At 31.8% G+C, this 15,179-nt stretch overlaps 1 protein-coding gene across 2 annotated transcripts; it reads right to left on the bottom strand.

Moving 5' to 3' along the window:
• Nucleotides 1-894: 894 nt before the first annotated feature.
• LOC149899047 (retinol-binding protein pinta-like) lies at nucleotides 895-11,613 on the bottom strand. Of its 2 annotated transcripts, none has more exons than XM_090114417.1 (7): nucleotides 11,555-11,613; nucleotides 6,162-6,335; nucleotides 4,684-4,837; nucleotides 3,450-3,570; nucleotides 2,932-3,063; nucleotides 1,877-2,090; nucleotides 895-1,110 (listed from the first exon to the last, which is right to left on the bottom strand). In XM_090114417.1, the coding sequence occupies exons 2-7, from the start codon at nucleotides 6,328-6,330 to the stop codon at nucleotides 956-958; spliced, it is 945 nt and encodes a 314-aa protein (XP_089970543.1). In that variant the 5' UTR covers nucleotides 6,331-6,335; nucleotides 11,555-11,613; the 3' UTR covers nucleotides 895-955. The 2 variants fall into 2 exon arrangements, with proteins under 2 accessions (XP_089970543.1, XP_089970544.1); XM_090114418.1 differs by lacking the exon at nucleotides 11,555-11,613 and adding an exon at nucleotides 7,006-7,094.
• Between the last annotated feature and the right edge of the window lie 3,566 nt (nucleotides 11,614-15,179).

The raw sequence follows: 15,179 nt of genomic DNA, 5'->3' as shown, positions 1-15,179 counted from the left end.
ATATCATTTTCCCGTACATATTTGTGTGTTTCTTTTCTATCACATACAGCTATGGTAGAATGATACTAAAAACAGACTTAATAAAACATTTGGTACCGACTTTCTATCTCAAACATTTCTTTAATCGACTCTACTTTTTCTTAAACGCATATTAATCGCCATTGTACGTGGATATTTTTTTTATTGACATTCCTTATGCTGCAGCCACGCTATGCTCTTCGCGCTGCTCATCGCTCTGCTCATCGCGCTGCCGTTATTCACCGCGACATGACATTGCCCTCTCTGGCCACACACTGCTCTACTCGCGCAATTAATCGCGACGCTCCTCACTTGTCATTTGCCTTGTCTCAATGCATTTTTAGTTTAGCTAATTATATTAATGTAGGTAGTAAAAAGACACCGTCGACGTCGTCCTCAAACATAAAAATTTACCTTACTTCATCGCTTGTTCATTATTATTTAATATAAAAAGTGTCATGTTATCAGGTAGGGACCAAGGAAATGGGCGATAATAAATTATGTATGATGACGTCAAAACCAGAAGGTCAAGGGATTTAAAAGTGTATCGAAAGTTCATTTCATGATGCGCCTTCTAAAATATTATGTTTTGAGCGATGCTCAGTTTGTGGCAGTTTTAAATAAACTTTGGAACCTTGAAAGTGAGATTTCTTATTTTTCGTAACATAAAATATGGTTAAATTGTTAGAAGCTATTGTGAGTATATTATCACAGTATTACAATATTATTTCCTATATTGTAATACTGTGATATTATTATGAATACTGAATATGATTATTAATAAAACATTTAATTATAATTGTCCAGTATAATAATCTAATTCTTTTTTTGAATTTAAATCTCAACATTATGAATTTTAACGTTCAATAAAACACCTTTTAACTTACAACAAATTTATTTACATTAACACCACCATAAATACGTGTTTAATCCTAGATTAATCTACGTTCAATTTCCTAAACGATCCTGGCATTCCTAAATACTCTTCGTTGAACTTTGACGTGTTGCGTCGAGACTCGTCAGTGACCAATTTGTCGCTGTCTTTTATTATCTGCCTCGCTTCTTCCGTTCTTAGCATTTCTTTCCATTGTTCTAGAATAAATTATATCATGAAATAAGTAAATAAGTAGGTATTTGCCAATTTAAAACACGAATTAAAATTATTTATTATTATAAACAAAACCCGGACTGCAAATTTATGTAGCCTATGTTTAGAGCCTATGTCACAATTATTGAGATAATTACAACAACATCTCATAAGTCAAGATCCGTCAAGCAGTTTTAGCTGTAAAAGCATGCCAAAGTAGAAGTTAGAACATACATAAATATCTACACTTGAAAAATTCTAGCCTCTTTCGCAGTCGGGTAAATTAACTAATCAATAAACAATTCACAAAATAATAATAAATATTAATCAACTACTAATAAGTTTTATAGTTATATTACGTTTCAATTAATCAGGATAAAATATTTATCAGGACCCTTCCAGTCCTTCGCACATTGCTCATAGTCCACAGAACAATAGAAGCTTGTGTTTACCTACATTGAAACTCCTTGCAATACAAAAACTTTATAGTAAACATGGTCCAAGTTTTTGGCCAGTATTAAACTTAAACCTTCCGACCGTCGGAAGTTAAACCCTACCGTGCCAATAATCCTGCATCCCTGGATAGTTACTATGATGGCTTAAAGCAGTATTATTTCCAGGGTGAGAAGGTGATACAACCCTTAAGGCGCTGTCATTTTTCACACTAGAATTAAAACTGCTTTAAATATTGTAACCCCTCGCTATCTTGGTTAAGAATATAACAAAATTGTTATCCGGGCTTTGCATTACTTAGGTGTTTTGTATCATTACCTGCTAATTTAGATATACTCGGGCCGTCACCCTCATAGTCCTTAGGTAGTATTTCTTTCGGTATATGCTTATGTAGGTCGGCGTATGAATTATGCACGTGTAGCCGACTCGCTACCTTTTCCTTAAGACCTTGCTTTATGAGAAAAACAATCCTGTCCACGAAGGATGGCGCGTTCAGTAAGTGAATGCCTTTTATTTTTGTACCGAAACCTTCCTGAAAAATAAAATGGATTGGTATATTTGCAGGATTTGATGTAGAGCATGGAGCTGGTGCATTCACATTACGAGTGTCATCTGTGCAACTTTAAGTGGATCGGTTACTGAAGAAGAAATCATAAAATCTTGAGATTTAAATAAATTGATTAGTTAAAATTATCTATTTATATAGAAATGATCTGAATATTTATTTGAATAATCATCCTATATCTTATATTGTGATGTAACCTGGCACATTATATTAATAATAATACTTGTAATTCGTCTGATATTCGTTTCTGAATAGTGAAAAAATAACAGTTATTTTATGAGCATCTTTGAAACAATATTGTAATGCGTAGATTCACTAAAAAGTACTTAATTATATAATTAAATTGTAATTAATATATTAAGTTTTTGTATAGTTTTTAGTTATTATCCTTGAACTGACGTATTTTTTTAAATCGTTTTATTTTAGACACGTGAGTACTTTTTTCTTTTGTCTTTAACATTATTATTAAAAAATACATTATGCACCGTCAAACTAATAAGCTAAGGCACAAAACAGGGGCAACAAGGCAGAACAACGTCTGCCGGGGTAGCTTATCCTACTAATATTATAAATACGAAAGTTTGTGAGGATGTGTATGTTTGTCTGTGTATTGCTCTTTCACGCAAATACTACTGAACCGATTACAATGAAATTAAGCACACATATAGAGGGTAACTTGGATTAACTCATAGGATTGGTTTAATCCCGGAAATCCCTCGGGAATGGGAACTATGCGGGTTTTTCTTTCAAAACGCGGGCGAGGCCGCGGGTGGAAAGCTAGTTATTAATTAAGTGCAAGTAAACTTACAGTGCACAATACTTCTGCTTTCTTCACCAGTATAGGGTTTACTTTTGTGAGCAGGCCAATGTGAATATTCGATAGATCGATGATATACCTTTCTGATAAACAATAATCGTAGTGCAGCCTGTATTCTCCAATCTGGAAAAGAAAGAAAATGTTATTGATTACATACTATAATATAAAACTAGAATATCTAAGGTACACTAGAATATAAGCGATGACTCGTATGTCCTCTTGTAAAAAATCATATCAAAAGGTATATAGGTAATGCTACACTGTACCTACGTATTCGGGATAAAATATTAAATAATAGATTTTGTGAGTTATTTTTCAATAAATAATGGTGTAATTTCAAGTCTTTTGATGGGCCATTAACAATCGACAGTAGATTATATTATAGTCCCTAAAATTTTATAGTTTTCGGATCATACGAAATACGACGATACGACATAGTAACATAGACATTCACTGGACTTTCCTAATTTCTGAAATAATTTAAATAAAAAATTTAATAGAAAGCTTACCATAAAAGCATACCGAAAGTATGACAACAAGCTAAATTGTTCTAATTTCTCTGAAAGAAACTGTGTCACCATCACCCTGGATTGGTCCATCTTGTACAACTTTGGAAGTGGCACGTACAGTCTGTAAACAGCATATTATGCATAAATAATATTACCTAATACATAAAAATGAAACCGGTTTCGCGTTGCCATGGTATCACGTTTGAACGGCTGAACCGATTTCGATAATTCATTTTTTATTATATTCCTTGAAGTACGAGGATGGTCCTTATGTAGAGAAAAAGTAAATATGAACCACGGACGAAGCCGGGGCGGACCGCTAGTTACCTATAATTATTATCAACTAGCGGTCCGCCCCGGATCCGCCCGTGGTACATGTTTACGTTTTCTCTACATAAGAACCATCCTCGTACTTCAAGGAATATAATAAAAAAAGAATTATCGAAATCGGTTCAGCCGTTCTCGAGTTATGCGCTTACCAACACATTTTGCGATTCATTTTTATATATAAGATTATAGTTTTCCTTTTACCTATGTACAATTTCCGTAATTATTAAAATTGCCGTAAAAACCTAATTTAACACGCCTTTAAAATTTACTTAGCAATATATTTTGTAATTCACTATTCGTAGGCACGAACTATTCACATTCCGGCTTACAATTATTAATGTAAATACCTATAGGTATGAGAAATTGCTTTAATGAAAACTAAGGTATATTACATTATAATCCTACTACTATTATAAAGGCGAAAGTTTGTATGGATGTATGGATGTTTGTTACTCTTTCACGCAAATTCTACTGAACCGATTACAATGAAATTTAGCACACACTACTACTATAATTATAAAGGCGAAAGTTTGTATGGATGTATGGATGTTTGTTACTCTTTCACGCAAATTCTACTGAACCGATTACAATGAAATTTAGCACACATAAAGAGGGTAACTTGGATTAACACATAGGATAGGTATTATCCCGGAAATCCCACGGGAACGGGAACTATGCGGGTTTTTCGTTGAAAACGCGGGCGAAGCCGCGGGCGGAAAGCTAGTATTAAACAATTCACATACACGTGTATCCGAGATAGGTAAAAAATACAGTATATTATTATGGATTCTTAACTACTTACATGCTTTTATTTAACGTAAATCGTCAGAATTAAATCTAAATGTAATAAATTACGTAGAAAATAATGTAATAAATTACGTAGAAAATAAGAATAAAAATGTACCCATAATCCCAAAGCGGTTCAAATTCCTCCACACTTCGGTTCATACATAATTCCGGCATCATGGCTCTTGATGTGAACATTTTGTCTATTTTAATCTTTGTAGCTTCCACAGATCCTCGAGACAGAATCAATATTCTTTCTAGAATGTTCCGATCTGAAATTAAATTTAATTGAATAATAAATAAGCCTTAACGTTAAGTTAACGTCTTGAGTCTTGACCTAATGATGAGAAATATTCTGCTACTGTATCCCATTTATTTATTCAAGCTTTAAAAAGTGAAGTCCCATGTCCCCTAGTGGGGTAAGGGGCAGATGCATTATACATCTGTTTCACTGATCGATTTTCTTTAGGGACAAGTAGGTGATCAGCCTTCTGTGTCCTACCAGACCGAGACCGGGAATCGAACCCAGGACCCCTTGGTGTTACGCTCACGCGTCAACCACTGTACCGAGGAGGCGGTCCCGGCTATTCAAGCTAGTTTGTAATAAACTGTGTGACAGTGTGAAATCAAAAAAAGAATTTGTATGTACCATAGACAAATATAACCTAGGTATGTACAAACAAATGCTTTTTAAGCTATTGCATAGCTTCTATCGCCTTGAGCGCGGGGACCGAATCCAGAAATTCCGTAACGAAAAACCTCACTCTCCCCACTCCGACGGGCTGGGAGGTGTGGCTTGAAGGCATGTTATGCAATAGCTTTACAGCGGCAGTCCCCGAGTGCAACACGTCTTTTTTTTATTTCAGAGCCCGGCAATCAGCACCTTCACAAGGACTGGCTTTTGCCCGCTTTAAAAAAACGATGATTTTTATTATATTTGTAACACCAACATTATTGCAGCAATATCAATATTGAATAAAAAAACGTATATAAATTTAAACCCTTTAGACTATTTTTTGGATAATCATGCGAATGAAATTATAAACACTTAATTCAATTTAGCGTTTATAAATTACTTATTGTTAAATTTCCAAAACGAACAATAAATTATAATACTAGCACCATTACCATAATTATATTAGCTACTACATGAATTGTTTCATTATAGTTTCAACATTAAAACATTTTCTATGAACGTAATGATCGTTTTATTACGTTTATTGAATTTTAAGCAAAAGTCGAATCACGCATAATATAATTAACTACCTTGGTGTCCCACCATTTTGCCGTTCTGCTCCTATTGGTCTTAGGGTGATGGTATATATAGCCTAAAGAATTCCTCAATAAATGAACTACCTAACAGTTCAAATTGGACCCATGATTCCTAAGATAAACGCATTCAAGCAAACAAACAAAATATTCAGCTTATTATTCTATAGCTTATACCTAATATAATATTAATACAGATTATTAAATATTTCTAGTTTAATGTAGGGTGTTTTTTCATTAAATCTTTGTTCAAATAAACAAAGGTATTGACATAATGTGCCAACGCCAAAACGGAATTTTATCGCTAAACTTTTCCTGTAAACTTACTTAATGCTTTGCAAGCCTCTGATAAATGGTCTTGTTTCTTGCACCATTCGTCTATAGCGTCTAGACTTTCCTTTATTCTGTTCACGTCATTAATTCCATAAAACTCTCTCGCTTTACTAACGTCGTCAGCTGATATTTCTATCAACGGATGGTGCGGTAGATTTTCCATTATAACTGAAAATTAGAAAATGTATTAGCAAATTTTCTGATCTTCGTATTGTACAAGAGTAAGGAACAGGGTTCAAAAAACCATAATAATCATAAAACAAGTGATAACTGCGTTAAAAACAACCGACTTCAAACTTGCACTTGCAACATTTACAAATACAGACAAAAATGCTCATAAAATAAAAACTACTAAGCCTATCCGGATAAAAATTTTATGGGACCAATTCGACACCATCCCGCATCGAACAAAAAAAGAATCACGTAAATCGGTTCAGAAACCTCGGAGTAATCGGTGTACATACATAAAAAAAAAACATACCGGCCGAATTGATAACCTCCTCCTTTTTTTGAAGTCGGTTAACAAGTGTTTTAATTTGTTTTAAATGGTTTTTAAACATTTACTTAATGCATTGATTATTATAGATTACCCAGTATGTTATGTACTAATAGGGATGGAGTTCAAAAGTTAAATGGCATTGCAATTACAATATTGTAGTTGGGTAAATATGATACTTATAATACGTCTTCTATGTCCTGTAGATAATTTATCTATATGTATTAATATTATAAAGAGGAAAGGGTTGTATGTATGTATGGTTTTCACGCATAAACTGGACCGATTTTGATGAAATTTGGCACAGATAATCTTTAGACCCTGCGAAAAAACATAGGCTACCTGTTATTGTGAAATATGTACCACGGGCGAAGCCGGGGCGGACCGCTAGTTCTGTAAATAGGTACCTACTTCGATGGATTAGTTGTATACCTATTGCATATTTTCGTGTAGTACCTACATAATATTTTATATTCAATTTACAAATTGTCGAAATTAAATATTTAAATAATTATCAAATATTATTTTTCATTTTAGCCATTTTTATTAAAATCCTTTGTAGTTATTATTCTAAGAACATAGAAATAAACAGCCTTCAACAATAATATTGAAATATCCTTCCTTATTAAAGAAAGTCATAAAAAACCTCAGCATCTTTTAGACTCCATTCTCTGAATTAGTCATTAAAATGAGAAAAAGTTAACTGATATTATATCGACAAGTTTAAATTATTTGTACCTCTAATTTTGGGCACATAAAATGTAAGATTTTAAAGGCAGTTTAATTAAAAACAAATATCGAATTAATTACAAATTATACATATCAGCCATACTTGGCCTTTGATCAGAAATCTTATAGGTTATTGATATTCAATAGTATTAAGTTACTCCTTATAATTATGACATGCGATATATGCTATTACATTATTACCTAAGTGTTGAATCAATAGTATTTAAGGTTTATAGTTTAGTAATCCATACTAATATTATAAATGCGAAAGTAACTCTGTCTGTCTGTTACTCAATCACGCCTAAACTACTGAACCAATTTGCATGTAATTTGGTATGGAGATATTTTGATACCCGAGAAAGGACATAGGCTACCCTGAAAGGTAGCCTATGTCTTTTCTCGGGGCGGTACGAAATATGTACCACGGGCGAAGCCGGGGCGGACCTCTAGTATGTAATATACCTTAATATAGCAAGATATTACGTGAGAGCAGGAAGATAATTTATGAAATAGAATTGAAATGCCATTTTTCCGATTAGCTAAAGTTAAAAATTCATTTATGGGTCAAGGTATACGCTTTTACAATAGAATTCCTCATAATATTAAAGAGTTTGGTAGTGCTAAATTTAAAACTTATGTAAAAAATATATTAGTTCAGAGAGCCTATTATAGCATTAAGGAATATATGGAAGATGAAAATCCATGGAGGGTTGTCGCGTAAGAACCACAGGACAGTTCTTTGGCATATTATGATATATTATGTAGTTAGATTTAAGTTACAGATTATGTAATATTGACAATATAATTTTAAAAGAGCAACTATGGAGTTTCTTGCCGGTTCTTCTCCATAGATACTGCTTTCCGAATCGGTGGTAAATGTTAAAAATACTTATGTAATGACGATTCGAAAGTGCTACTAAAAGTAGTCTAATTGAATAAATAAATGTTTGAGTTTGAGTTTGAAGCTGTATGGTAGGAATTTATGGAAGAAGTTCGCAAACTCTATGTTTACTCTTGAGAGTGAATAAAATAGTAATAGAAAAATGTAAAGAGGTATATCAGTGCGGGGGAATTCAGGAATTCAGGAGATTTAAGTGTTTCTGCCTTTTAAACCGAGCACAAAAATGTTTTTGAAATAATGACAGGAGAGAGGTTTAAAATTCGGTTGCACTTCCTGTAATTTATATTTTGGTAGGCAACGATATATTCGACTCTATTGGTAACTTTTTACTTGAATTGGTCGTAAATATTATCGAGGACCAAATTGATTACAATTTTCAATGGTTTCAAGGATTTTCTTAATTGAATTGTTAATTTTAATGCTCTTTTCCAGGGCACATGTAGGTTCATATAGGCCAAAAAGCTCAAAAATTCTAACGATTTAAGCCAGGTAAAATAATGATAACAAAGAACAATTTGCATGGTTTAATATTTTTACCGTATTCCATATCTATTTTAACATGGACCTTCAACGCCTTTACCGTTTTTAGAAATAGTTGTATCATCAATATGACATAAACGGTTACCTATGACGTATTAAACGAATAATATTTATAATGGCTAAATCAAATATAAGATCATTACCGTTGTAATAAGTGGTTGTACAAACATTTGCTTCATATATATACGTGTTTATTATGAGTATAGTAAAACTGACCCGAGTGGTCAAGGAAAAACTGGTACTATAAGTCTATGCTATATTTTATAATACAATTAAGCCAAGGTCAATGCTATAGTTGTATGCACGTGATATGCATGGACTAGATTTAAATATTTAGAAGAATTAGATATTAAGAAAAATATTGTTATTATGGTCCTGGGTTATAATAATATTTTCAAAGGATAAAAGCAGATACTTTGACTGTATTTTCTATGATTATTTTGAAGTGTTCAATGCTCTTAGTTTTATTTAATTTTTGCAATGAAATAAATTATTTAGTAGGAACCTATGTTATTAAATCAAAAGTGAGTTATCAATTCATATCTTACTAACTTTGCATGCATTCCCTCCATTTTTGTGAAGACTTTCACTAAACTACTAATCTTCGGGTAAATAGTTCAAGTTACACGAAGCAAAATTACATCAAGTTCTGTCAAATCGTTTCCAAGGTAATTAATATTTACATGAAATACCTCACGATATTTTGTGTAGCTACTTGTCTATGACAAGTAGTTCACGTACCTGTATGACGCTACTTCGCACATGTTAAAGTGTCATCTAAAACGTTTGTTTGCACATTGAAAGATTTTTTTGTGTTTATTCCAATAAAATCACACCTATGTGTAAGGCAAATCCTATAATCGACTTAATAGTACGTACCTACGTAAGTACCTACTTATCGTAAATTACTGTCAAATAAGCACACGTTTTGTTGAGTTGAAATTCATCGGAAAATATAATATAACTAGTTTACCGCCCGCTTTGTCTAAAACCTAATAAATTATATACTAAAACCTTTCTCTTGAATCACTCTATCTATTAAAAAACCGCATCAAAATCCGTTGCGTAGTTATAAAGATTTAAGCATACAAGGGGACACAGGGACAGAGAAAGTGACTTTGTTTTATAGTATGTAGTGATGAAACGGCCTGTTTGGTCATTTTTAAATGACTGAACGACTGACAACTCAATGAATTAATAAAAATTATTTTTTGCGATACAAAAAATATACAAAATAATGGCAAGGTTCATGACGTGACGGTGTTGCCATGACGCGTGATAATTGAACTCATTTAATGCGCCTAAACTCTAAAGACGTTTCACTTCAAAACAGCAAAATAAAATTATTTATTCTGCATAGTTTGTAACACATTATTACGATTTGACTCTCATTCCAGCTAATTATAAAAATTGTGGGAAGTTACATAAAACACGTCAATTGCGAACCACAATAAAAATAACCATTCTTTATAATTCCTAATAATATCCTGTCCTTGTTTTCTTACGCTAAAACTATATCGAAGCAATTGGACTTAAATGTTGTGTATCAAAGATTGTATGTATTTGGTTTTAAAGGATTGTAAACGATCACCACCGCTCATGAAAATTTTCAGAAATGTACTGGGAGAGGAAAAGGAAACAGGCAGTATTCAGATTAGACGAATAACCTTAATTACCTATGGAATCCATATTAATCTACATTATAGGTAGATACAATAAATGATAAACAGTGATGATACACTCGCGACTCTACATTTTCTAATATCTTTAATTTCCTTTACCACAAATAAAAAAAAAAAATTATTTGTTAGACGAGGAATTCAATATTATTAGTTACAAGAGGGATTAACACAATATAAAAAGCGACCATATCGATCTAGTTAGAAATCAAAATGTATATCACTTTTAAGTTCTAAGCCCGTTCACAGTATTACAATATATTGTAATACAGTATTACAATATATTGTAATACTGTGGCCCGTTCTTTGTAAAATGTGAACAATTAAATTCGCTAACGAGAACTATCTTCAAAATTTTTAGCACAGATTAATAAAAAGTAATAGAAAAATGCTACGTTTATAGCTGTAGGAGTACTATATGAATGTATCTATGACGAGCAATCAAAATTTCATCAATCCTTTTAGAATATGAATTAATTGAACGGTGTACTAAACTGATTAATTATAATAATTAATTTATGAGGATAATTAATTGATATTGATTGACGTTTACATGATTTAGTTATCTGCCAGCACAAAGTGGTTTATTATGGTTTAATAATAAGAATACTAAGAATTAATTAGTACTCGTATAATATAAGCTGAAAATTAACAAAATATCGCCATGAAAGGCGATATACGAGGCGGTCATGGTCCATGCCCCATGGTTTTGTATAACAGGAATAACTTATAATTACATATAAAATTATATAGAATTGTTAAATTGATTACACTACAAAGAAGTAATTACATGAAAGAAATAGATTTATAAATTTTATTATTTGGCAAGTTTTAACCCTAAAATTTACGATGCATAATGCATATGATGCATAATATGAATTTTCACAAACATTTTATACAATCCATCTCCATTTTATATTATTTGAATGCAATGATTATTTAAGTGTTATTAAGGAAATATATCTAATAGAGGTTTCTAGAAGAACAATGGTATAATATAATAAAACACAAAATAACCATAACTACGCAATACAAGACTTACCTGTCCTTTAACAAGGTAACCAACTGAATACGTTAGTTCTAAACAAATGTGCTCTGATGTATATCTATACAGTTTACTTTTCTAGGCTGTAACAATTATCAAAGAATGTCGTATGGTGCAGATCTGTCATGGGGTTTTATGCCTTAATCATCTTAAGAATCTTGAGAACAAGAGTGATTTTCTAAATAAATGATATTTACGCGTATAATTTACGAGATTTTCGGTAAATTAATATGTGATACTTTGAACTGAAAATTACAAGTTGCTTAGTATTTTATAAGCATTTACTGATAAGTTTTCTTAATTATATGGCTAAACTAGTAGATACAAAGAACCATAATATCGTCCAACAGCTTAATTAAATTATAAGTCAATTGAGTATATATACCTACTTACTTTCAAATAATAATTGTAGTACCTTATTCACAATTGACTTTTTAAAAGTAATTATTTTTATTCCTATATTAAAACTAAAACCTTATCTTATAAACCTTAATGTATAAAAGGGAACCTACTATACTTCAAGTCGTAGTAAAATAATCTTTGCCTGTTGTCGCAGTTTCTCAATAAAATACGGGACGGAAGATTGTTAACGTTACCACCACTCTACCATCATTTACAGAGATGTGTGAAACGTTTTAAACATAACTTTTGTTTAATATAACAATTAAAATCTAGTGCGTACAAGGTTTACGGAAGAAAAGCTTTGAAAATCATTTCCCTAGTTATTTATGCTCTCCGAAGTAACTAAAGCAGGTACCTTTTTTAACTAATTTTTTTACATATTACTTAAAATTAGTCCAATTTTTGAAGTGAAAACTTCTTTAGCGGCGTTGGGTACAAAATCTTAAACTCGCGTCAGGACACGTGGCCTGATCGAAAAAGCGTAAGACGGATGATTTTTTTGTTTTTTTTAGCCCTTATATTCCATGCGTAAGACGGATACCATTCCAAAATATCAAACATGCTGAACGTTAATTAGTTAAGTTTTCACTTCTGCCGGCACTCCCGGAGTGCAACCCGTCTTTTTTTTACTCCTTAATCATTCTCAAGTAAACTATTGAATTATAATATAAAGGTAAGGTTATGTTATTATGAAACCTTATAATAAGACGTTATCAATACTTGACATAGGGTAAGTTAATTAACTTCTAGTTATTATGGAAGTCTAGTAATATAATTTTATGTCTTGAAAGTATTTTTAATAGTGTTACCTTAAATAAACAATCTTGAGGGGTGTCAAGGGACACCCGGATGGAACGCAGTTTTAAGTTAGATAGAGACAGACAGAGAAACACACGCACGCCGCACAAAGTCACCGATCTATAGAGATGGCCAAAATCAATCTAAAAAGGAGTCGGTATAAAATATTATATTATGTTACTAGCTGCTCCGCGCGGTTTCACCCACGTGGCTCCACTCCTGGCCATAGCGTGATGATATAATATAGCCTATAACCTTCCTCGATAAATGGGCTAGCTAACACCGAAAGAATTTTCAAATCGGACCAGTAGTTCCCGAGATTAGCGCGTTCAAACAAACAAACAAACTCTTCAGCTTTATAATATTAGTATAGATACCACCTATATGTTTGTATGTAACAAACATATAGGTGAAGCTAATCGAAGTGTGTTAATATATTAGTTTCTCAGTAATCAGAATTCAAAATTCTTCCTCAACTATTAGAATATCTTACTGTAGTAGGTACCTATATTATTAACCGCTGTGGTTATAACAGCTTATAAATGTATCAATCTTGGATTAAACGAGGATTAACGAATTAGGCAATATTAATTCGTAAATCAAGAGCATCAAATTTTGTCCTAAAATAGATTCTATTAAGTAATTGTTTCTGTTATAAACTTTACTTGTTTTGATATATTGAATGTAGCTTAAGTCTTGGCAGATCAAATGAAATAAATAAATCTACCTAAATTATAACATAGTATAAAACAAAGTCGCTTTCTCTGTCCCTATATTATCTCTATGTATGCTTTAATCTTTAATACCACGTAACGGATTTTGATGTGGTTTTCTTAAATAGATAAAATGAGTCTCGAGGCAGGTTTTACTAAAAAATTTATGAGGTTTTAGAAAAAAAAAACAAAGCGGGCGAAGCGACGGGTGGAAAGCTACTATTAGTACTAAGTACTTAATAAACTATTATCAAGTAATAATAAAATGTTAATCTGTACAAAACATTTCACAACAATTTCCGTGAGTTACAAAAACAATTATGAGAGTATGTATGAAGGGTTATCAATTTATATTTCAGCTTTATTCTTATCATGGAGATCGACATAATATTATATCTTTCACCAAGAATTCAATAATTGTTGATTTGACGATTTCATTCCAGTTTTATTACCTTATTAATTGATCAAATTATTTTTGTGCAAAAACTCAGATTAACTTTATTTGTTTTAGTAATGTTGGATCAAGGTGGGATCAAAGATATATACCTACACACAGCTATGAACATTGAACAATACACACTGTTAATAAACCAATCAAAATTATATCAAACTCTACATCTCTACATGTTTTATTTTTGAAATATACATACATTAATTCATTATTTTTTTTGTCATAATATGCGCACATAATAATACTAAGTTTAAAAAAAAGTTCAATCTCTACCAATAATAAAATTTTGTAACACAAAAATACAGTTAAGAAATGAGAACCCTTTGATTAAGAGTTATACCTATTACACCTAACTTTATTTCGAAAGTTTAATAACAAATTACAGCAATTTCCCTTCTGTTCGCAAACTCTTTAAATTGGTTAACACTTTTTTATCCTAAAAAGTTAGGGGAAACATAGCATCAAGGTAAATAAGATCACTGAATAAAATATTACTTTTAACGAGTTTATTCTAATTTAAGCAAACGCTTCTTTTGTAGGAGAATGTCTTTTACAATGTTCATCCCAGTTTTATTACATTATTAATTGATCAAATTATTGTGCAAAAACTCAGATTAACTTTATTTGTTTTAGTAATGTTGGATCTAAGACGACATTATAATTATCACTACATATCATAAAAATCCGCTTCCATCTGTCTGCCCGTATACTGTCCCTATATTATGCTTAAATCTTTAACACTGCGCAACAGATGCCATAGGCGGAAAGCTAGTGTGGCATATTTTATCAATTCACACATCATGTCCAACCCGGTAAATTAAAAATGGGTTGAAAAGATAGATGGATTAAATGTAAGTATATAATATTATTTCTATCAAATTCCGAGACACATAGGAACCTAATATATTATAAGTAAAAAAAAATTGTGAAGTAAATATATAGAACAGAAGTCACTTTCTTATAATATAATCCATACTATAATATAATATTATAAATGCGAAAGTAACTCTGTCTGTCTGTCTGTTACTCAATCACGCCTTAACTACTGAACCAATTTGCATGAAATTTGGTATAGAGATATTTTCATATCCGAGAAAGGACATAGGATAGGTTTTATCCCGGAAATCCTATGGGAACGGGTATTTCTTTGAAAACGCGGGCGAAGCCGCGGGCGGAAAGCTAGTTATTGTATATAAAAACGATGTATTAAAATATTTGAATTAAATCTCCTGACTACCGTTTGTTAAATACAAAAACA

The sequence above is a fragment of the Colias eurytheme genome, chromosome 21 (genome assembly GCF_061535395.1).
Source record: "Colias eurytheme isolate Ceu_HAF_F1 chromosome 21, ilColEury1 Martin Lab GWU primary, whole genome shotgun sequence".
Lineage (NCBI taxonomy): Eukaryota > Metazoa > Arthropoda > Insecta > Lepidoptera > Pieridae > Colias > Colias eurytheme.
Note: the sequence above shows the minus strand (reverse complement) of the source record. Positions and strands in the feature narration are given on the sequence as shown.